This window comes from Arachis hypogaea, chromosome 19 (assembly GCF_003086295.3).
Source record: "Arachis hypogaea cultivar Tifrunner chromosome 19, arahy.Tifrunner.gnm2.J5K5, whole genome shotgun sequence".
Taxonomy (NCBI): domain Eukaryota; kingdom Viridiplantae; phylum Streptophyta; class Magnoliopsida; order Fabales; family Fabaceae; genus Arachis; species Arachis hypogaea.
Genome location: NC_092054.1, coordinates 11,853,723 through 11,876,061, shown reverse-complemented (window position 1 = coordinate 11,876,061; position 22,339 = coordinate 11,853,723). Strand labels below are relative to the sequence as shown.

At 36.1% G+C, this 22,339-nt stretch overlaps 2 protein-coding genes across 2 annotated transcripts in view; one reads left to right on the top strand and one right to left on the bottom strand.

Moving 5' to 3' along the window:
• The window catches only part of LOC112779912 (serine carboxypeptidase-like 50), a 55,277-nt gene that overhangs the window by 13,939 nt on the left and 18,999 nt on the right, over nucleotides 1-22,339 (top strand). The window lies entirely within an intron of this gene.
• LOC112775183 (feruloyl CoA ortho-hydroxylase F6H1-3) lies at nucleotides 18,350-21,763 on the bottom strand. Its single transcript, XM_025818674.2, has 2 exons — nucleotides 21,181-21,763; nucleotides 18,350-19,143 (listed from the first exon to the last, which is right to left on the bottom strand). Exons 1-2 carry the CDS (start codon nucleotides 21,693-21,695, stop codon nucleotides 18,564-18,566), a joined length of 1,095 nt encoding a protein of 364 aa, XP_025674459.1. The 5' UTR covers nucleotides 21,696-21,763; the 3' UTR covers nucleotides 18,350-18,563.

Genomic DNA, 22,339 nt, shown 5'->3' with positions numbered 1-22,339 from the left:
ACTATCCTAAGTGTGTAGTATAATGTATGGTATTGAGTATGGTATGATATATGGTTGCTTGCCCCTCCTTATAAGCATCAAAGCCTTCAGAAATGGGCTAAAAAGCCCCTCAAATCGCAAGTCACGTGACTTTTTAATGAATTCACGCGCTGGTACTTGTGCGTACCCACAGGTGTGTGCATACGCACACTTGCTATTTTTCTCCTGTGCGTACGCACAGAGCTGTGCGTGGGCACAGTTGCAGATTTTGACCCTTGTGCGTAGGCACAGAAAGTGTGTGTGGGCACACTCTGAAATGGTTTTCTCCTTTGTTTTCTTCATGTTTTCTCCCAATTGCATGTTTCTCTTCCACTCTTATCAAGCCATTCCTACCTATTACACCTGAAATCACTCATCAAAAACATCAAGGCATCGAATGGAATGAAAGTGGAATAAAATTGATTAAATTAAGCACAAAATAGCATGTTTTCACAATTAGATACAATTTAGAGAGAAAACACAAAAGCATGCTATTTAGGTGAATAAATGTGGATTTATATGATGAAATCCACTCAAATCAATCCAAAATTTATCATTAAATATAGATTCATCAATTCCCCCACACTTAAATAATAGCATGTCCTCATGCTAATCACAATCAAAGGTGAATGGTAAAAGGACAAACAACTTATTTAATGCATCTACCTACATGCATGCAACTATGTTAAATGTTAACTACCTATATCTATACTATGGTTCCCCATTGAAATTTGACAAAAACAAACAATAGAACTCCAATCAATCCAAAATAGATCATTAAGGCTAATGCAATGAATTAATGCAATATGATTAACATCCAAAGATTTGATTTGAAATTTTTAAAAGTAATTTCAACAACTTACAAGAAGACACGAGATAAGGGATGGAAACATAGAATTGAGCAATTGAACCTCTCACCAGATGTGTATACGCTCTAATCGCTCAGTGTGTAGGGCTTAATCACTAAATGCTCCTTTAATCATGTTTTTCTTAGATTTGCTAGTCATCTAACGATCAACAAATATTTGATGCTTGAATGCAAATATCATGAGGTCTTTGGAGGGTTGTAATGGGGCTAGGGTAAGGGTAGGATTAATATGGTTAAGTGGACTTAGTAAATTGGATCTTTGATTAGCTCAAGTATCCCACCTAATCCTATATTAATCTATTTACACAAAAGAAAACAACCTAACTTCCCATTCATTTCCCTTTTCACATTCACTTAAGCATCTTCTTTCTAATTCACACAGATATGCATCCTTTATTTACATTTTTATTTTCTTTTCTTTTTCTTTTTCTTTTTTTCTTTTTCTTCTTTCTCTTTTTTTTTTATTTTTTTTATATCAAAAAGGAATGCATATGTTTTAAGTAATAAATGTATGAGTGTTTATCCATTTTTCCAAATTTTCTCAATAAACACCCAAAGTAAACTAACTGCCAATGTGTCCCACAAATCCCTCCCCCCATACTTGATTAACACACACTCCTCAAACCCAAGCTAATCAAAGACACAATTCATGGACATTACTGGTTTTTCGCTTAGGGCAAATGATGTGCTTAAAATTAGAACAAAAGGGAAATTAAAGGTTCAAAAGTGGTTTACAATGGTAGATGTAAGGGTTGGCCATATGGGTTAGTGAGTTTAATTTCAAAAAAATGGCCTCGATCATACTAAATGCATTCAAAACATCAAATATAGGACATAAAGACTCAATCAAATCTAAGGTCACAATCATAAAAGGAGAATAACACACAAGAACAAAATTTTTGGTTAAAAATATGCAACCACACCATTAAAGCTCAAATCTCACTAGGTGTTTTGTTCAAGCTCTTTTCTATGTTCTATAAGAAAAATACTTCAAGCAAGTTGAAAAACAAGTTTTCAAATCTAATCAATGTAATGCCCTGAAAGAGATTTCTTGAAAATTTATTTGTTGTTTTCACCAAAATTATTTCCTATACTAGGCAACATGCAAATATTTACTACTATAAAACCATAAGCAAGCTAAGATATATATAAAAGCAAACTAAGTGAAGTGCATTGTAATGAAATACCAAACAATTATTCACAAAAACATAGCTATCGAAACAAGAAAATGATACAAAGTGTTTAGGAAGAGAAAATTTACACCCCAAAATTGCGGATCTACCCCCACACTTAAACGTTGCACGGTCCTCTGTGCATGCACATAATCCGGGGATGAAGAGATGTGAGGCTCCACCTTCAGCTGGTAGGCACTGGAGCTCAGGATGCTGTAGAAAACAAGTAAACATGAATTGAGGAAGAGGTCATATGAGTGTGGTATGATGAAAGATAATGTGTGTATCCTAAGTGTGCACGGTTTAGAACACACACATTGGCTGGGTGAAAACGGCAACCACATAATCAAAAGAAATAGCATGTGTTCCTCAATTAAGTGGCCTAGGGTGCAAGTAAAGAATAAGCAAGAGTGAAGGCAAAAAAAAACCTAGGTAACCATAATTAAAGTGAATTGAATTTTGAGATATTGGATATTGAAATTGTGCAAGTAAGAGCGCAAAATTGATATAGAAGCACAATAAACAATAACCAATCCAACAATAAAAAGAAACTTCTTTTTCATCATGAAACATAATGAAATAGTCACATGGGAAAGGTACTTGTTGCAAAAAGTGACAAGTTTGATAACAATCAAGTCAAGTTACTCAAACAAATGCAAAGTATTATCAAGAAACAAGTACCGGTCATGTGATGAATTTGATATGAAGAATCATGCTGAACAAGTAATTTCAACTCAATTCACTTAATTCAATGTGCGCTTATAAAAATTTCACCTAATATGCAACAAAATATAACTGTGCAAATCCAATTAGGTGCTAGTAATTTAAGGCAAAGTATAAGTGCATTGATGAAATTCAACCAAGAAGCAACCCAATCAACATCAAACAAACACTTGCAACTTATTCAATTAACAAATAACTAAAGCAAAACGAATATAATTATTAAAATGAAAATGAGATGCAATAAGCACTAAGTAAGACCAGTAGAAAAACTTAGAAAAAGCAAGAGAAGAGAGGGATGGAGGGGGCGGAAGTACGTTGGGGCTTAATTCAAAGGGCAATGAAAAGCATGCCCAAAACAGCACTTGTGCATACACAAAGACATGTGTACGTACGCACACTAGGTGAAACAGGAGACGTGAGCGGACACACAAGGGTATGCGAACGCTCTAAGCAGAGAGGGGATTAAGAAATGTGCGTACCCACAAGTGTGTGCGTACGCACAGAAGACTCTTTTTTTTTTTTAAGAAAAGGATCATGTGTGCACACGCACACGGGTCCTTGCGCACGCACAGAAGCAGAAATTGGCAGGGGTTCATACGCATAGGGCGTGCAAGCGCTCCCAGCAGAAGGAGTGTAAGGGAGTGTGCTTACGCACAAGCATGTGTGTACGCACAGAGAGCGCAAAACAAAGGGAGATGCGCACGCACAAGGCGTGCGAGCGCTCTCAACAGAGGGTGCACAGGCTAGTGTGCATACGTACAGATGGGTGCGCATGCACAGGATGCAGAAATTGGTGATTTTGTGTGCACGCACAAGGTTGTGTGCACGCACAGTGCCCTGTTTTTTCCAAAAAATTTTCTTCAAATTCTATGGCACTCTACCTTAGCTCAACAAAATTTCAACCCCAAACATCCAAAACTTCACAAAATCATGATCCATATGAAAATTAACCTATCTATACTCAAAATTAAACTAATCCTAAGCTAACCATGACAAAAAAAAATGTAATAAACCAAGACTATAAACAAAGAGAAAGGGTAAGAAAGATGTTACCATGGTGGGGTGTCTCCCACCTGGTACTTTAGTTTATAGTCCTTAAGTTAGACTCTTTGAGGAGACTCTTGCTAGGGTGGCTTGTGTTTCCACTCCTCCTTAAATCTCCATCCAAGCTTGCACTTCATAGGTCCTCCGGGATCCTATATTCTAGTTTTCCGTTCTCCTTCTTGTTGATCTCTATACTTTAAGTCGGATGGGCAAACTTCCAAATCACCCTTAAAGTACCCCAACTCTCTGGAAACCACTCAATTGCGCTTTACACCATGCTTGAATCCCAAAGTTTGAATTGTCTTTCTTGAAGAGTCTTGGATTCTCTTGGCAACCAACACTCCTTTCTCCACCATGTACCAACCCAAGAAGGACCTTAAGTTAGTAATCCATCTCCAAGATAGCATATTGATGGCGGCTAATGAAGTTCATAGATGAAATTGCCACCTACTCAATATGCTGTTGGAACGGAATTGCTTTCTCACCAACTTCCTCTTCCCCATCACTCAAGTCATAACAAGAAGGTTGTGAGAAATCTACCTTCATATCTCTTTCAAACTCAATGGAAAGAGGTTCATTAAGATCATTAAGAAGATTGACCAAGGTGGACAAAAAATCATCAATGATGGATTCCACATCTTGATCAATCTCCCTCAACTATCCCTTTCTCTCCTCCGGTTCAAATGCTCCACTTTCTCCCTCTTGTTTCAATTCATGATCTAACACTTCTTCTTTTCCTTATGGCTCCATGCTCTCCTCTTCACTACAAGCTTTAGTTGATCTTCCACATTCCTCAAGAGAAATGCCTTAATCGGATGAGCGTAGTGGGACCAAATGGTTCACCGCTTTGGATATGGTAGCCATGAATCGCCATTGAGTCTTTCAGAATCCTTCTTGCACTTGGAGAAAGGCTTGAAGGTCTTGATGGTCTTGGGTCAAGGGTGGAAAAGCTTCATATTGGAGTGAAAAAAGAGGTCTATTATTTGGGAGAAAGGTTGTATGTGTGGGAGGTGACTCATGTTGGTAGGTGTTTTGAGGTGGTATGTAAGGAAGTGGATGATGTTATTGGTGTAGTGTTTAAAAATGTGGTGATTGAGGATTATGTTGAGGGTATGGGTCATAGGTATATGGTGGTAGAGGTGCATAATCAAAGTGAAATCCATGATATCCTTGGTTTGGGTATGCATATTGGGGAGGGTTTTGCTCATTATAGTATGGAGGAGGTTGCTCTTTCCGAAATTGATGCTTCAATCCCATGATGCAATCCAAAATTGAAGTTATCAAGCCCTATAAAATGATCACAACCATACTCCAAACCAAGAGGGTGATAACTCATAGAGAAAATTGAAAACAAAAACGAAAGACATCAATTAATAAAAGAAACAAAATCCTAATTAATAAAAAAACAATCAAACAACCCAAAAGTATCTATTCACACTATTCACATATTCACAACAACCAAAGTCATAGCATTCATTGCACTAGCTCCCCGGCAACGGTGCCAAAAACTTGGTGATTGAGAATTAGTGCCGATTTGGATTTCTCCACTTAAAATAACTTCCGTTGCAAGTATAGACCAAACCAGCAACCAACTCCCACCATCAAAGTTCAAAAATTTCTAATTCAAATAACCGAGAGTAGTTAAACCTCGGGTCGTTCTCCTTAGGAACTAATACCTAAGAGCACACAATTTTGGTTATGGGAAGTAAATGGGGGGTTTTTCAATAATGAAGCAAACAATTAAGAAATAAAAGAACGATCCAAAATTGTAATTAATAAACTAATAAAGAAATTAAAGAACTATGTATGTAACATAGACAAGTAATGCTTTAAAGTGATGAAATGTGGTTCAAAACATAAATGGAACCTTGACTTGGGATGAGTTATGGAATTCCTTCCTTGACATAACCACAACTATGATAATTATGATGGATTAATCGCACTAAGTCAACCCTTAACATCGAAGAGTAAGTCAAGTGAGCATAATTGTTATTAATCCACAAATCCTAGCTATCTTACTAATTACCTTAGTAAGAAGCTAGCGTTAGTGGAAACAATAACAACTAACAACATAAGAATTATCACTAAATGTCGGACATTATGACTCTAGTATTCCATATACTCATTTCCCCAAGCCAAGGGGTGAATATCTACCCCATAATCAAAATTGGCATTTCATCAAATACATAGAGGGCATAATCATAAAACATGGCAAAATTGGAAAAATGATAAAAGCTATGAACCACAAATGATCAAAATCAACAAAGGCAACTCAAACAAACATATAAAAGCCATCAAACATCAAATTCATTAACTCAAACTCAAAATTGTCAAACTATATATATTGATAAAAGAAATGAAAATATAAGAAAGTGTAGAACAAGCAATGTGATAAAAGAGAAAATTAAAGAGATACTTACAATAGAAACAAGCTAGGATCCAAGATCAAAATTGAAAAATTACAAAGTTGTAGATAAACCTTAATTAAACCTAAGGAAAATTGAGAGAAAAACCTAAACTAAACTACCCTAAAACTATCCTAAGTGTGTAGTATAATGTATGGTATTGAGTATTGTATGATATATGGTTGCTTGCCCCTCCTTATAAGCATCAAATCCTTCAAAAATGGGCCAAAAAGCCCCTCAAATAGCGAGCCACGTGACTTTTTAATGAAGTCACGTGCTGGTACTTGAGCGTATGCACAGAAGTTGTGCATGGGCACATGTGTTGATTTTCATTCTGTGCATACGCACAGAGCTGTGCATGGGCACAGTTGCAGATTTTGACCCTTGTGCGTAGGCACAGAAAGTGTGCGTGGGCACACTCTGAAATGCTTTTCTCCTTTGTTTTCTTCATGTTTTCTCCCAATTGCATGATTCTTTTCCACTCTTATCAAGTCATTCCTACCTATTACACCTAAAATCACTCATCAAAAATATCAAGGTATCGAATGGATTGAAAGTGGAATAAAATTGATTAAATTAAGCACAAAATAGCATGTTTTCATAATTGGGCACAATTTAGAGAGAAAACACAAAAGCATGCTATTTAGGTGAATAAATGTGGGTTTATATGATGAAATCCACTCAAATCAATCCAGAATTTATCATCAAATATGAATTCATCAAGAATCTCATTGTAAGCATAGCCTAAACCAACAATTAATCCTCTAGTCAAAGTTAGAAAATGTGTCACAACAATAAGATCAATAACCGAGAGTAGAATCCCGGGTCATTTTCCCTAGGAGTTGACATAAGATGCACATCCTTGGTTAGGGGTTCTCTTGGGGTTTTTGGAGTTGAATGCAAGAAAAGTAAATGGCTAGAAATTAGAGTAATGAACATTAACAATTAAAATAAGGAAGCTAAAAGATCAAGCTAGCAAGGGTGAATAACAATCAATCAATGTAAAAACCTTGGCTAGGGGTGAGAATTGGAATTCCGATCCTCATTATCATCATCAATTGTAACGAGAATTGTCCATTGCTCCAAGTTAGTTAACCTCTAACAATGAAGGAAATTCAAGTGGTATAATTGACTCTAATCCACACATCCTAGTCAAATCCTAGTGAAAGACTAGCTTTGGTAGAATTCAAGTTAACTAGCAACTTCCAATTATCAATCAACAAAAGACTTTGACAATTCAAGAGTCTCCAATTGCTCAACCCCCAAGCCAAGAGCAAAAATCTACTCCATAGCTACAAGAGACATTTCCTCAAACACTTGGTGAGAAAAAATGAAGGACATTATAAAATTGAGAAGATAATTCAAATTAAAGCTATCCACTACAAACAACTAACAATAACAAAGCAATTAACAACGATGAACATGAAATTCCTCAATGCATTAATAGAAATCAATCTCAACAAGATCCAAATTAAAGATCCAAAATAACTAGAATAGCAAAAACACTAAATGAAATTAGAGGAGGAAAACTACAAATTAAGGCAATCTAAAATTCGAATTAACACAGATCTAACTAAAGGATCCAAGTGAAATTGAATTAGGAAACTAAAATCTAGAGAGAAGTGAGAGTTTCTCTCTCTAGAATTCAAACTAAAACTAAAACTAAAGTGTGTAGTGATTGTCTTCCATTCCCAGCGTCTTATCCTCAATTTGGGCTCGAAACTGGGCCAGAAATTAGCTCAGAAATTGCCCCCAGCGTTTTCTCTTTAATGACGCACATGCCGCTTGTCACGCGTACGCGTCAGCCACGCGTATGCGTCGCTTGGATAATGCACTCACCATGCGTACGCATCAGTCATGCGTATGCATCGGTCGAAAGATGGCTTGATCACGCGTATGCGTCAGCCACGCTACGCTTCGGTTCCAACTTCCCAAATCTTCAATTCCTTGTGTTCCTTCCGCCTTTGTGGTGCACGAAATTGTGATCTCAACACTTCTTCACAACTCCGATGCAACTAACCAGCAAGTGCACTGGGTCGTCCAAGTAATACCTTACGTGAGTAAGGGTCGATCCCACGGAGATTGTCGGCTTGAAGTAAGCTATGGTCATCCTTGTAATTCTCAGTCAGGCAGATTAAAATGGTTATGGGATTTTGATAAATAAAATATAAATAAAATATAAAAAAATATAGAAATACTTATGTAATTCATTGGTGGAAATTTCAGATAAGCGTATGGAGATGCTTTGTTGCTTCTGAACCTCTGCTTTCCTACTGCATTCTTCCAACCATGCGTTACCTCCTTCCATGGCAAGCTGTATGATCCTCTCGGAAGAAAATAAATCCATCTGCGCTGTTACCGTAGGGCTAATCATCTGTCGGTTTCCGCTAGCGTCGGAATAGGACCATTGTCCTTTTGCGCACTGTCACTTGCGCCCCACATTCGCATGTTTGAAGCTCGTCACAGTCATCCCTTTCCAGATCCTACTCGGAATACCACAGACAAGGTTTAGACTTTTCGGATCCCAGATCCTACTCGGAATACCACAGGCAAGGTTTAGACTTTTCGGATCCCAGGAATCTGCCAATGGTTCTAGCCTATACCACAAAGACTCTGATCTCACGGAATAGAAGGCTCTATTTTCAGGAGAGGCAACCATGCGTCGTGGACCAGGAGGCTAAGAGATACACACTCAAGCTATTGCAAATAGAACGGAAGTGGTTGTCAGGCACGCGTTCATAAGTGAGAATGATGATGAGTGTCACGGGTCATCACATTCATCAGGTTGAAGTGCGAGTGAATATCTTAGAGAAGAAGTAGGCGTGAATTGAATAGAAAAACAATAGTACTTGTATTAATTTATGAAGAACAGCAGAGCTCCACACCTTAATCTATGGGGTGCAGAAACTCCACCGTAGAAAATACATAAGTGAAAAAGGTCTAGGCATGGCCGAATGGCCAGCCTCCAAACGTGTACAATATCAAAAGATGGTCAAAAGACTCTAAGGACTAAACGTCCAAAGGTGTAAAATAAATCACTAAAAGTAGTTTTTATACTAAACTAGTAACTAGAGTTTACAGAAAATGAGTAACTTAGTGCAGATAGTGCAGAAATCCACTTCCGGGGCTCACTTGGTGTGTGCTTGGGCTGAGCATTGAAGCTTTTTCGTACTTGGGCTGTTTCTGGAGTTAAACGTCAGCTTTGGTGCTAGTTTGGGGGTTTAACTCCAATTCTGGTGCCAGTTTGGGCGTTTTACGCCAAGATGTTTTGGGCTAACTTTGAACGCTGGTTTGGGCCATCAAATCTCGAGCAAAGTATGGACTATTATATATTGCTGGAAATCCCAGAATGTCTAATTTCCAACGCAATTGAGAACATGCCAATTGTGCTTCTGTAGCTCCAGAAAATCTACTTCGAGTGCAGAAGGGTCAGAATCCAACAGCATCTGTAGTCCTTTTGCAGCCTCTGAATCAGATTTTTGCTCAGGTCCCTCAATTTCAGCCAGAAAATACCCGAAATTACAGAAAAATACACAAACTCATAGTAAAGTCCAGAAATGTGATTTTTGCATAAAAACTAATAAAAATATAATAAAAATTAACTAAAACATACTAAAAACTATGTAAAAACAATGCCAAAAAGGGTATAAATTATCCGCTCATCACAACACCAAACTTAAATTGTTGCTTGTCCCCAAGCAAATGAAAACAAAATAGGATAAAAAGAAGAGAATATACAATAAATTCCAAACTTATCAATGAAAATTAGCTTCAATTAGATGAGCGGGACTTGTAGCCTTTTTGCTTCTGAACAGTTTTGGCATCTCACTTTATCCTTTGAAGTTCAGAATGATTGGCATCTATAGGAACTCAGAATTTAGATAGTGTTATTGATTCTCCTAGTTTAGTATGTTGATTCTTGAACACAGCTACTTTATGAGTCTTGGCCGTGGCTCTAAGCATTTTGTTTTCCAGTATTACCACCGGATACATAAATGCCACAGACATATAACTGGGTGAAACTTTTCAGATTGTGACTCAGCTTTGCTAGAGTCCCCAGTTAGAGGTGTCCAGAGCTCTTAAGCGCACTCTTTTTGCTTTGGACCACGACTTTAACCGCTCAGTCTCAAGCTTTTCACTTGACACCTTCCCGCCACAAGCACATGGTTAGGGACAGCTTGGTTTAGCCGCTTAGGCCAGGATTTTATTCCTTTGGGCCCTCCTATCCATTAATGCTCAAAGCCTTGGATCCTTTTTTTTTCTACCCTTACCTTTTGGTTTAAAGGGTTACTGGCTTTTTCTGCTTGCTTTTTCTTTTTCTTTCTTTTTTCTTTTATTTTTCGCCACTTTTTTTTCGCAAGCTTTTTCTATTCACTGCTTTTTTCTTGCTTCAAGAATCAATTTTATGATTTTTCAGATTATCAATAACATTTCTCTTTTTTCATTATTCTTTCAAGAGCCAACAATTTTAACATTCATAAACAACAAGTTCAAAAATATGCACTGTTCAAGCATTCATTCAGAAAACAAAAAGCATTGTCACCACATCAAATTAATTTAACTAAATTCAAGATAGAATTCGAAATCATGCATTTCTAGTTCTTTTGCAATTAAAATCATTTTTCATTTAAGAAAGGTGATGGATTCATAGGACATTCATAGCTTTAAGGCATAGACACTTAGACACTAATGATCACATAATAAGACACAAACATAAATAAAACATAAAGCATAGGAAACGAAAAACAGAAAAACAAAAAATAAGGAAATTAAAGAACGGGTCCACCTTAGTGATGGCGGCTAGTTCTTCCTCTTGAAGATCTTATGGAGTGCTTTAGCTTCTCAATGTCTCTTCCTTGCCTTTGTTGCTCCTCCCTCATGGCTCTTTGGTCTTCTCTAATTTCATGGAGGAGGATGGAATGCTCTTGGTGCTCTACCCTTAGTTGTCCCATGTTGGAACTTAATTCTCCTAGGGAGGTGTTAATTTATTCCCAATAGTTTTGTAGAGGAAAGTGCATCCCTTGAGGTATTTCAGGGATTTCATGATGAGGAATTTCCTCATGCTCTTGTTGAGGTCCATGAGTGGGCTCTCTTGTTTGCTCCATCCTTTTCTTAGTGATGGGCTTGTCCTCTTCAATGAGGGTGTCTTCCTCTATGTCAATTCCAGCTGAATTGCAGAGGTGACAAATAAGATGAGGGAAGGCTAACCTTGCCAAAGTGGAGGACTTGTCCGCCACCTTGTAGAGTTCTAGGGATATGATCTCATGAACTTCTACTTTCTCTCCATTCATGATGCTATGGATCATGATAGCCCGGTCTATAGTAACTTCAGACCGGTTGCTAGTAGGAATGATTAAGCGTTGGATGAACTCCAACCATCCCCTAGCCACGGGCTTGAGGTCAAGCCTTCTTAGTTGAACCGGCTTGCCTCTTGTGTCTCTCTTTCATTGAGCGCCTTCCACACAAATGTCTAAGAGGACTTGGTCCAACCTTTGATCAAAGTTGACCCTTCTAGTGAAAGGGTGAGGGTCTCCTTACATCATTGGCAAGTTGAATGCTAACCTCACATTTTCCGGACTAAAATCCAAGTAATTCCCCCGAACCATTGTGAGCCAATTCTTTGGGTTCGGGTTCACACTTTGGTCATGGTTCTTAGTGATCCATGCATTAGCATAGAACTCTTGAACCATTAAGATCCCGACTTGTTGAATGGGGTTTGTGAGACTTTCCCAACCTCTTCTTCGAATCTCATGTCGGATCTCCGGATACTCACTCTTTTTGAGCTTAAAGGGGACCTCGGGGATCACCTTTTTCTTGGCCACAACTTCATAGAAGTGGTCTTGATGGACCTTTGAGATGAATCTCTCCATCTCCCATGACTCGGAGGTGGAAGCAATTGCCTTCCCCTTTCCTCTTTCTAGAGGTTTCTCCGGCCTTTGGTGCCATTGATGGTTATGGAAAAACAAAAAGTTTTAGCTTTTCCCATACCAAACTTAGATTGGTTGCTTGTCCTCGAGCAAAAGAAGAAAAAAAAGAGTAGAAGAAGAAGAAATGGAGGAGATGGAGGGTTGGTGTAGGTTCGGCCAAGGTGGAGAGAAGTGTGTATGTTGGGTGAAAATGAAAGTGGTGAGGAGGGGTATTTATAGGGTAAGAGAGAGGGGGTTTTCGGCCTTGTGTGGGTGGGTTTGGGAGGAAAATGGTTTGAATTTGAATGGTAAAGTAGGTGGGGTTTTTGATGGATGGATGTGAGTGGTGAAGAGAGTATGGAGAAGAGGGTAAAATTTGATAGGTGAAGGGTGTTTGGGGAAGAGTGTTATGGAAAGGTATGAAGAGGAGAGAATAAGAGGGGGGTAGGTGGGGATCCTGTGGGGTCCACAGATCCTAAGGTGTCAAGAAAATTGAGTTCCTGCACCATTTTGGCGTTCAAACGCCCATTCTGTGCCAAATCTGGCGTTTAACGCCAGCTCTGCTACCTTTCCTGGCATTAAACGCCAGCTATGCTACCTTTCCTGGCGTTAAACACCAGGCTGCTGCCCATTTCTGGCGTTAAACGCCTGCCAGATGCTCATTTCTGGCGTTTAACGCCAACCAGACACCAGACAGCCTTTTCTGGCGTTAAACGCCCAAAGTGCTGCCCATTCTGGCGTTTAACGCCCAGAATGCTGCCAGGCTGGGCGTTAAACGCCCATTCTGCTAGAATCGGTCAACAACCACCATAAAAGAACCCTTTTGCCTCTGTGTCCTAGGTAATCCCACAACGAAGTCCATGCTAACATCTTCCCATGGGGCCTTCGAAACAGGCAACAGGTTGTACAAACCAGTGTTTTGATTCTCGCTTTTAGCAATGTGACAAATGTGGCATATCTGAATGTGTCGAATGACATCCCACTCAAGTTTTGGCCAATAGAATTTCTCTTTTATGAGAGCCTACATTTTGTCCCTTTCAAAGTGTCCTGCTAATCCTCCATTATGGGTCTCCCAGATAATTGATTGGCATAGTGAACAACGGGAAATGTACAACTGATTTCCCTTGAAAATATAACCTTCTTGAATGAAGAATTGTCAATAGGGTTTTTGCAAGCAGCACGTCCAGATTTCTCCGAAATCTTGATCTCCCTCGTATAACTCCCTTGCTTACAACCTCAAAGCCAAAAACATTAATTTGTAGAGTGGAAAAGAGAGTGTGTCGTCGGCTTAAGGCACTAGCCACGGCCAATAGTTCTCTTTTATGAGAGCCTACATTTTGTCCCTTCCAAAGTGTCCTGCTAATCCTCCATTATGGGTCTCCCAGATAATTGATGGGCGTAGTGAACAATGGAAAATGTACAACTGATTGCCCTTGAAAAGATAACCTTCTTGAATGAAGAATTGTCAATAGGGTTTTTGCAAGCAGCACGTCCAGATTTCTCCGAAATCTTGATCTCCCTCATATAACTCCCTTGCTTACAACCTCAAAGCCAACAACATTAATTTGTAGAGTGGAAAAGAGAGTGTGTCGTCGGCTTAAGGCACCAGCCACCTTATTTTGAGTCCCAGATTTGTGCTTAAGGAGAAATGGAAAAGATTGTAGAAACTCACTCCAAGTTGCATGGCGTCGATTCAACTTTTGTTGGGAGTTAATATGTTTAAGAGTCTCGTGATCAGTATACAAGATGAACTCCTTAGGTAATAGATAATGGCTCTAGTGGCATAATGCTCGTACGATCGCATAAAACTCCTTGTCATAAGTGGAATACTTCATTTTAGCGTCATTAAACTTTTTACTGAAGAAAGAAATTGGTCGGCCTTCTTGAGAAAGTATAGCACCAATATCAACATTTGAAGCGTCACAATCAACCTTAAACATGGAATCAAAGTTTGGAAGTGCAAGTACAAGAGCCGTGAAAATCCTTTCCTTCAATGCCTCAAAACTCTATTGCACCTTAGCACTCCATATAAAGGTATCATGCTTAAGACATTCAGTAAGTGGAGCAGCAATGGAGCTAAAATTCTTGATGAATCATCGATAGAACGTGGCTAATCCATGGAAGCTCCTTATATCATGAAATGTCTTTGGAGTATGCCAATTAACAATAGCATCGATTTTACTATGATCCACCTCAATGCCTTGACTTGTCACAACATATCCCAAAAATATGACTCTATTTGTCAAGAAGTCACACTTCTTGAGATTAGCATATAGCTTTTGCTCTCAAAGTATCGCAAATACTTGACGTAGGTGGACTAGATGTTCATCATGATCCTTACTATATATTAAGGTGTCATCAAAGTAAACAACAACAAACTTCCTAATGAAGGATCGGAATACCTGGTTCATCAAGCGCATAAAGGTGCTTGGTGCATTAGAGAGGCCAAATGGCATAACCATCCATTCGTACAATTCATCTCGTGTCTTGAAAGTTGTCTTCCATTCATCACCAGGCCTCATATGGATTTGATGATAGCCACTTCTTAAATCAATCTTAGAGAAGATAATAGCACCATGTAATTGATCCAGTAGATCATCAAGTCGGGGAATAGGGAACTTGTACTTGATGGTGATCTTATTCACAACATGACTATCAATGCACATACGCCACGAACCATCTTTATTTGGAACTAGCAGAGCAGGAACGGCGCAAGGACTAGCACTTTCTCTAACTAGGCTTTTGTCTAGGAGATGTTTTACTTGGCGTTGCAACTCGTCATGCTCCTTAGGACTCATACGATATGCTGGCTTGTTTGGGATCACCGAACCAGGGACAAAATCAATGGCATGTTGAATATCTCGCATTGGTGGTAACCCGTTAGGGATCTCCTCAGGGACCACATCAGAAAATTCTTCAATCAAAGGCTTGACATCCTCATGCACAGACAAAGTCTCCTTGTTCTCTTCACAAATCAATAAAAAAAACATGAAGTTGAACCTTCGATGAGTTTTGTTAAGGTCTGACCTTGTGATTAAGGACGACTCAACTTGCTTTTCATACTCATCATGTTTTTTAATAGAGTCAATACAATCTTCACTCCATCCTTGAAGAAGGAATACATATTCTTGTATCCATCGTGGACAACGCGACGATCATATTGCCACGGACGTCCTAGCAACAAGTGACATGCGTCCATTGGGATGACATCACACCATACCTCATCTGTATATTTACTCCCAATTGAGAATTGAATGTAACATCGCCGTGTCACTTTGACCTCATTCCCTTTTCTCAGGCACTGCAACTTATAAGGGTGAGGATGTTCCTCAGTTGGAATCTTCAGCTTCTCCACCATATAAGTCACAACAATATTCTCACAAATTTCAGAGTCAATGATGACCTTGCACACCTTTTCTTGGGCAGTGCACCTTGTGTGGAAAATGTTATGGCGGAGCCATCCTTCATCTTCAGTTAGCATGGCAGTGTTCAAAATGTGGCGAACCACCAAAGCTTCACCACAATCCGCTGGAACCTCCTCTTTAGCATCACAGTCAATATCATCCTCCTTCTCAAACTCTTCACTTGGCTCTTCATGGTTTTCTTCTTCAATGAGAGTGATAACTCTTCGATTTGGGCAATCAGCAGCAATATGCCCAAATCATTGACACTTGAAACACCTTCTGTTGGATTCAGTAGAGCGAGAAGAGTTGTGCTCCTTATTGGCTTGTAAACTTTTTAAAGGGCTTATCTTAGAGGATTGTTGAGGAGTCCATTTCTGCTTTGGAAGATTAACCACCCCCTCTCCTTTGGGAAGCGATTGTTCTTCTTCTGTGTTATTTGTCTTTCAACCTTCAATGCTAGTCTTGTAACATCATCCATCGTCCAGAATGGATGTAGTTGAACAATGTTTGCATTGTCCTCATTAAGCCCTCTGAGGTAGCGAGCAACAGTTTATTCTTCAGGCTCTTGAATGTCACATTTCATAAGAAGCTCTTCAAACTCCATACTGTATTCCTCCACGATCAATGATTTTGGTTTCAAATTGTGAAATTTGATGAAAACTTCTTGCCTGTAGTGCTCTGGAAGGAACTTTTTCCTTAGTTCATGGCGCATTTTATCCCATGTCTTGATCTTGCTCCGTCCTTCTCTTTCTCGCTGACACTTGAGATTCTCCCACCATACTGATGCGTGCTTCTTTAACTTGATCGCCACAAGCACGCTTGTCATTTGGAATGTCTTTTAACTCGAATACTCTTTCCACTATGCAAAGCCAGTCGATGAAATCATCAGGTTGGAGTCTCCCTTCAAACTCAGGAATATCAATTTTGATTCCTAAGTCTTTAGCTTTGTGAGTCGTATTGTGCCGTGCTCTTCGTGTGGACAAATCTTCAGATGAAGAGGAATAATGAAATGGATTTGCATTATCCTCTTCGCTAGAAAGACTGTCTTCAGTCTGGTTTCCATGATTATGTTGAGCAGCTTCAATTTCTTGAATAGTTCTACGCTTCGAAGCCATCTTTTACTACTATATATGCAATGAGACTGATACTTGGATGTTGATGTTGTGATGATGATGAGGATGCACAATGATGATAATGATGGAAATGAACAAAGATAATCACCAACAGAAATGGCACCAAAAGAAGAGAAAAGAACGTTATTACCCGGAACTTCGCAACAGACAATCCGTACTGATGACGACTCGTACCAACAGCGAGAGAACCGCACTAAAGACCGTACCCATGAACCAAATAAAATTTTACTGGAGCAAGTCGAGGACCGACCTTGCTCTGATATCAAACTGACGCCGAGATGTCGCTTGGGCCACCAATCTTGGCGAGGTTAACAACCCCACTATGGTGAAAGTAGCCAAGAACCCACCTTGGTTGGCTAAGCCAAGGATGCACGTCTTACTTTCAAAGAGTCTAGAGAAAAATAAGCACACAACTTATTTAAATATATAACTCAATCAATTCAACTCATAAATAAAAGGGGTACATACGCATATTTATACTAGTAGGGGAGAGGGAGCCTTTGAGTATTAGGCGATGTGGGACTAATTCATATGCATATTATAATAACATAACTAAGCTTTACTACTTTAACTAATATTTCTAATAACCTAATAGATGCTCCTGCATCATCTTATTGTTTAACTTGGTTAAACTTGGTTCATAAAAAGACTTGAATGTGTAGCATTACTCTAAAAAAATAGTTAACCTAACAAGTAGGTCATAGGTTTTTTTTTTAGGCTCGAACCCGGCTTGTTTAAAGTCCAACAAGCCCACGAGCCTATTTGAAAAGCTTGTTTCGTGAATTATAACTCAAAACAATAAACTTAAAAATTCTAAATTGATATTAAATACATTATTCCAAAATTTATAATTCATAAGTTGTAAAGCACATTTATTTATATATTGATCATTAGTCACATATCATACCATACTTATAATTCATAAACTTTTTTTGAACAAATTATCATCTTAACTAATCTTGACTATTAATTCTTTTTAGTTTTATTTTGTATTTAATATAAATAAATAATTAAAAGTCTAAAGTAAGAATAATTTATTTTTACAAAATAAAATTAATGAGTTAGTCCAACAAATTTCATAGGCTATTTTTTAAACCTAAGGCCTAACTTTTTTAATTAATAGATTTTACAAAAAATCTAAACCTGACATATTCAATAAAACAAGCCGAATGATGAGCCTCCATCGAATAGCCCAGCCCACTTTCATTCCCTATTAATACCTAATAAAAAAAATCAACAAATTAGTTTTTAATGGTAAATGTTGATATGTGTTTAAAAAAATTAATAGGAGATGTAAGTGTAACACTCTCTAGAACATGACATAACAAATAAATCTGTAGATTTTATGCATTTTTTTATAGTTTTATAAAAAAAAAATAGTTAACCTAATGAGTAGGTTATAATTTGAATCTAATTATTAATATAAAATTAACAATCATATTGCGTATACATAAAAAAAATTAATTATTAAATTAATTATCAACACAAAAGACATAAAAATATAAAATATATATTAAAATTAAAACAAATTAAATAACACATATTTATTTGATATTGATTTTTTATGTGTACACATATTTTTTTATAAAATTTAAGATTTTTATTATACATGGTAACAAAAACAATATTTTGCTTTTGTATATATATGATAAAGTTTACAAATAAAAATCATGAACTAGCAAAGAAAACTTAATATTATTGGATAGGGTAATGCTAGGGAGACAAAAAATACAGCTAGAATTTGTCTTATTTAGCATTTATTAATTGTCGCAACAATTAATGAATGCTAAATAAGGTAAGTTATGGCTGTTTTGGCTAATTTTCTTTGGTTACCAAACATTTCCGTATTGGATATTATTGCACATTCATCCAAACACATAACTAACATATTCAAGTTATTTTAGCATATTCAATTGTCATCTTTCCATCATGAGCTTTCCTAAAGAAATGTTTCACATAATCTGAATACAAAACATTTTTGTACTTTGCCTTCTCCCCATCACTAGCAAGAACTTCAAGAAAAGGACCAATAACATCTGAAGGTCTAGGGTTTACAAAAATTGGCACAGAAACCCTAGTCTTGCTCCCATTGGCTGTAACTCTATGCTCAATGCTCTTGTATCTACCATTGCTCATTATTTGTAGTGCATCACCAATGTTGATCACTAGGGCTCCGGGGATTGGCGGCACATGGATCCATCCACACCGATCCTCGGTCCGAACGAATAGACCGCCGGTTTGGTCCTGAAGGAGAATGGTTAGAGTTGAGACGTCTGAATGGCGCCCTATTGCGACAGTTAGGTCATGGTTAGGGCAAACTGGATAGTAATTGAGGTTGATCCTCTTTGAACCCATTAAGACTGCTTCTTTTATTTCATCAATTTCCTTCACGTTTAGTCTTTTCATCAAAATATTTAGAAGCCGTTTGATTAAAGCTTCGGATTTCTTCATGTATTCTAGTGCTTCATTCCTACAAATTATTTATAGTTCAGGTATGCAATAAAATTACGTTAGAGTTAAGTAACGGAGTAACTTTTACACGAAGACTCGTACAGTCATATATTTATGCGAATTTGATAGAAGAATTATTAAATTTGTCAAATTATCTAATGGTTTTTAAATATTGGTTTCAATCACATGAAGATAATTATATGTGAATTTTCATCTAATTTTTAAAGTCTGTTAGTTTCTAAAATCTATTATATTTTATTAATTTTACAACCAAAATATGTCATATGTCATTCTCTCGTTGTAATTGAAATCAAATATTTTCTTCCAAAATAAAAAGGTTCTCCCCTCCTCTCTCTCTATTTCTTTCATTCTTTCACTCACTTTGTCTCTCTTATATATCATTATCAATGACTAATTACAAATTTAACAATCAAAATATACAATATGACATTCTCTAATTACATTCAAATTAAACTAAAATTAAAATTAAAATATAGTTATATTATATATTATATTTATATATTACTAATTAATTTAATAACTAAAATGCGTCACATGACATTCTCTTATTAATTTAGAGAAAATATTTTCCTCCAAAATTAGTAAATCTCCTTCTTACATTCTCTTATCTATATCTCTCTTTTTTCTATTTCTCTCTATCTTTCTCACTCTATATAATTTATAATTTATATTTTATATTAATAATTTGACAAATCAAAATGGTGTTACCAGATATTTTTTATTATAATTAAAATAAAATTTTTTCTTAACTTTCAAAATTAACAAACTCCTTCTCTCATTCTTTTTCTTTATCTTTCTCTCTCTTTTCTCTGGTCATTCTCTATTTTTCTCTACCTTTCTATTCTAAAAAAATAAAATTAACAACATAATATAATATAAATAAAAAATATTATTATTTGCATATTTTTTATTTAGTTTTAAATTTTTACTACTTATCTTTTTAATCTATATTTTTATTTCTTTTCTTTTAAATATTTACTACATATAATTTAGAGAAAATACTAATACTGTGATTAAAAGTTAGAATCAAGATTTAATTATTTTAAAAAAAAATTGAGTTAATTTTATAACTATCAATATACATTTTTTTATGCTAATATTTAATTATATTTTTATATATAGAGAAAAAAATTATTATTTTTAAATAACAAGCATAAAAATTAATTATTTCTATTTATGCAATAGAATTAATACTTAATTAAATATAAAAGTAGACATGTTAAATTCTTTCAAATTTTAGATAACGAATGTTAAAACTAATTATTTGTAAAAAAGTAAACTCTTTCATATGAAAATAATAACTAAAAAACTTATTATTTAATTTTTTATCTACAGAGACTTTATTCTTCTTAACCGACGGAGACTTTTGTCTCTTACGATCTTTTTGTAAAAGCAGTTTAATGTTATAAATTTTTTGTGTCATAATCTATAATGTTAGGATCGACGTAATTTTAAAAGATTTATATTCCCATAATATTATTACGGGTAAAAATACTAGTTATACATAAATAATTAATATAATAATTCAATTAACAATAGAAGAGAGACAACAGTTTTCTTAGTTTGAGTTGTGTTATAAATTTTTTTTTTTTTTTGTGTATACTATTTTCTTTAGATAATAAAAATTATTAGATTTTTTTATATTCACCACTTCTAATAGCTTTTATCAAAAAATGGTGTACTATGTTTTAAACATACACAAGAGTAGCAGTGTATATAATACAACTCACCAAACTTGTTATACACATATGATGACTCAGTAGTTATATTATTATTCATCATATTTATATATGAATTTAATTTAGGTAAAATTTATATTTCATACATAAATTAAATAATATATTTAACTCATCAAATACACAATTAGATAATAATAAAACCATACATAATATAAAATTATGCTTTTGACAAACATATAGTCAATATCTTATTGGAAAGTAGCATGCACTTGTGGCTATAAAAGAAGGTGTTATACTATATTGTTAATTAATTAAACAAGAAACAATAATGTATTAAATTAAGTAACTAACTATACCTGCATGCATAAGGCCATGTAGCTATAGCCTCATCCTCAGAAACATAGAAGAGACTAAGATAATCTTTCCACTCCAAAGCCTTCTCAGCTTCAGGGCTAAAGCTTGATCCATACCTCACATGCTTAGTTGGTGAATTCTCTTTTGTGTACTTCACTTTTTCCTCTGCTGCCAACTCATAGAATCTATAAGTTGCATCCTTCACATTCTCAAGAACTTGTGTGGGGACACCATGGTTGATTACTTGAAAGAATCCCCATTTTTCAGCTGCATAACAAATTGCATCTTCCACATCACAATTATTATTATTATTGGACATGTCAATTATGGGAATTGATTCTTGAGGCACAACTTTATTGGTCATCATGCTCATTCTCTCCTCTAATGGTTGGATGTATTGTTTTGGAAGGGTTTTTAGGCCCATTTCATAGAGACCCTTTACTCCATTTCCTTGGATCATAACAAATTCATTTAGATCTGAGGGGCTATCCATCATCATAGACCTTGTTGGTGCCATAGCTTGACGAGGATTAAGAAATAATAGCTCAGTGCAATTATTTTGGTTATTTTGGGAATTGGTGTGACTTTGTTGCTTGGAAAACTCATTTCATGCATGCACAAGTATTTATATACAAGAATTTGGATACTTGCGTTAACAGCTATACCACACTGGTTGACCGTACAACTGAGTTAACTAACCATAGTCTAACACACACTCTAAGAACAAGTAGTACATTTTTTTAGTTAGTCGTATTATTTTTAAATCCCACAATACAAGAATTAATTCGTTGCAGATTTGAGTTCCATTTAAAGATTTATCATTGGCCAATGAGTTACTGCATATACATAAACGTGATTCAAATACCAAATACTTACTTAAATAGACAAGTGAACTGATCAATAAAATAAAATAAAAAAGAGAATATTGTTAATTGCTGGAAAAAAAGTTGGTTTATCCATTTCTTCCTAAAACATAAAGGAATATATAGTAGCATGTCAAAAAATTTAGAATATAACAAATTCGTTTAGCTTTTTATTCCCCCCTTAATTAATGTTGTTATTTTAATATTTATTTTTTTAAAAAAATAAGAACATAGAAGATAAATTTATTATGCCAATGAGCTATAGCTCCAACAGTATAGTCTCCCCATACTCATTTGG

Coding starts and splice junctions, on each gene's coding strand:
- LOC112775183 (XM_025818674.2), bottom strand. CDS start 21,695: ATGGCACCAACAAGGTCTATGATGATGGATAGCCCCTCAGATCTAAAT. Junction 19,144..21,180: donor ACATGGCCTTATGCATGCAG/GTATAGTTAGTT, acceptor AATAATTTGTAG/GAATGAAGCACTAGAATACA.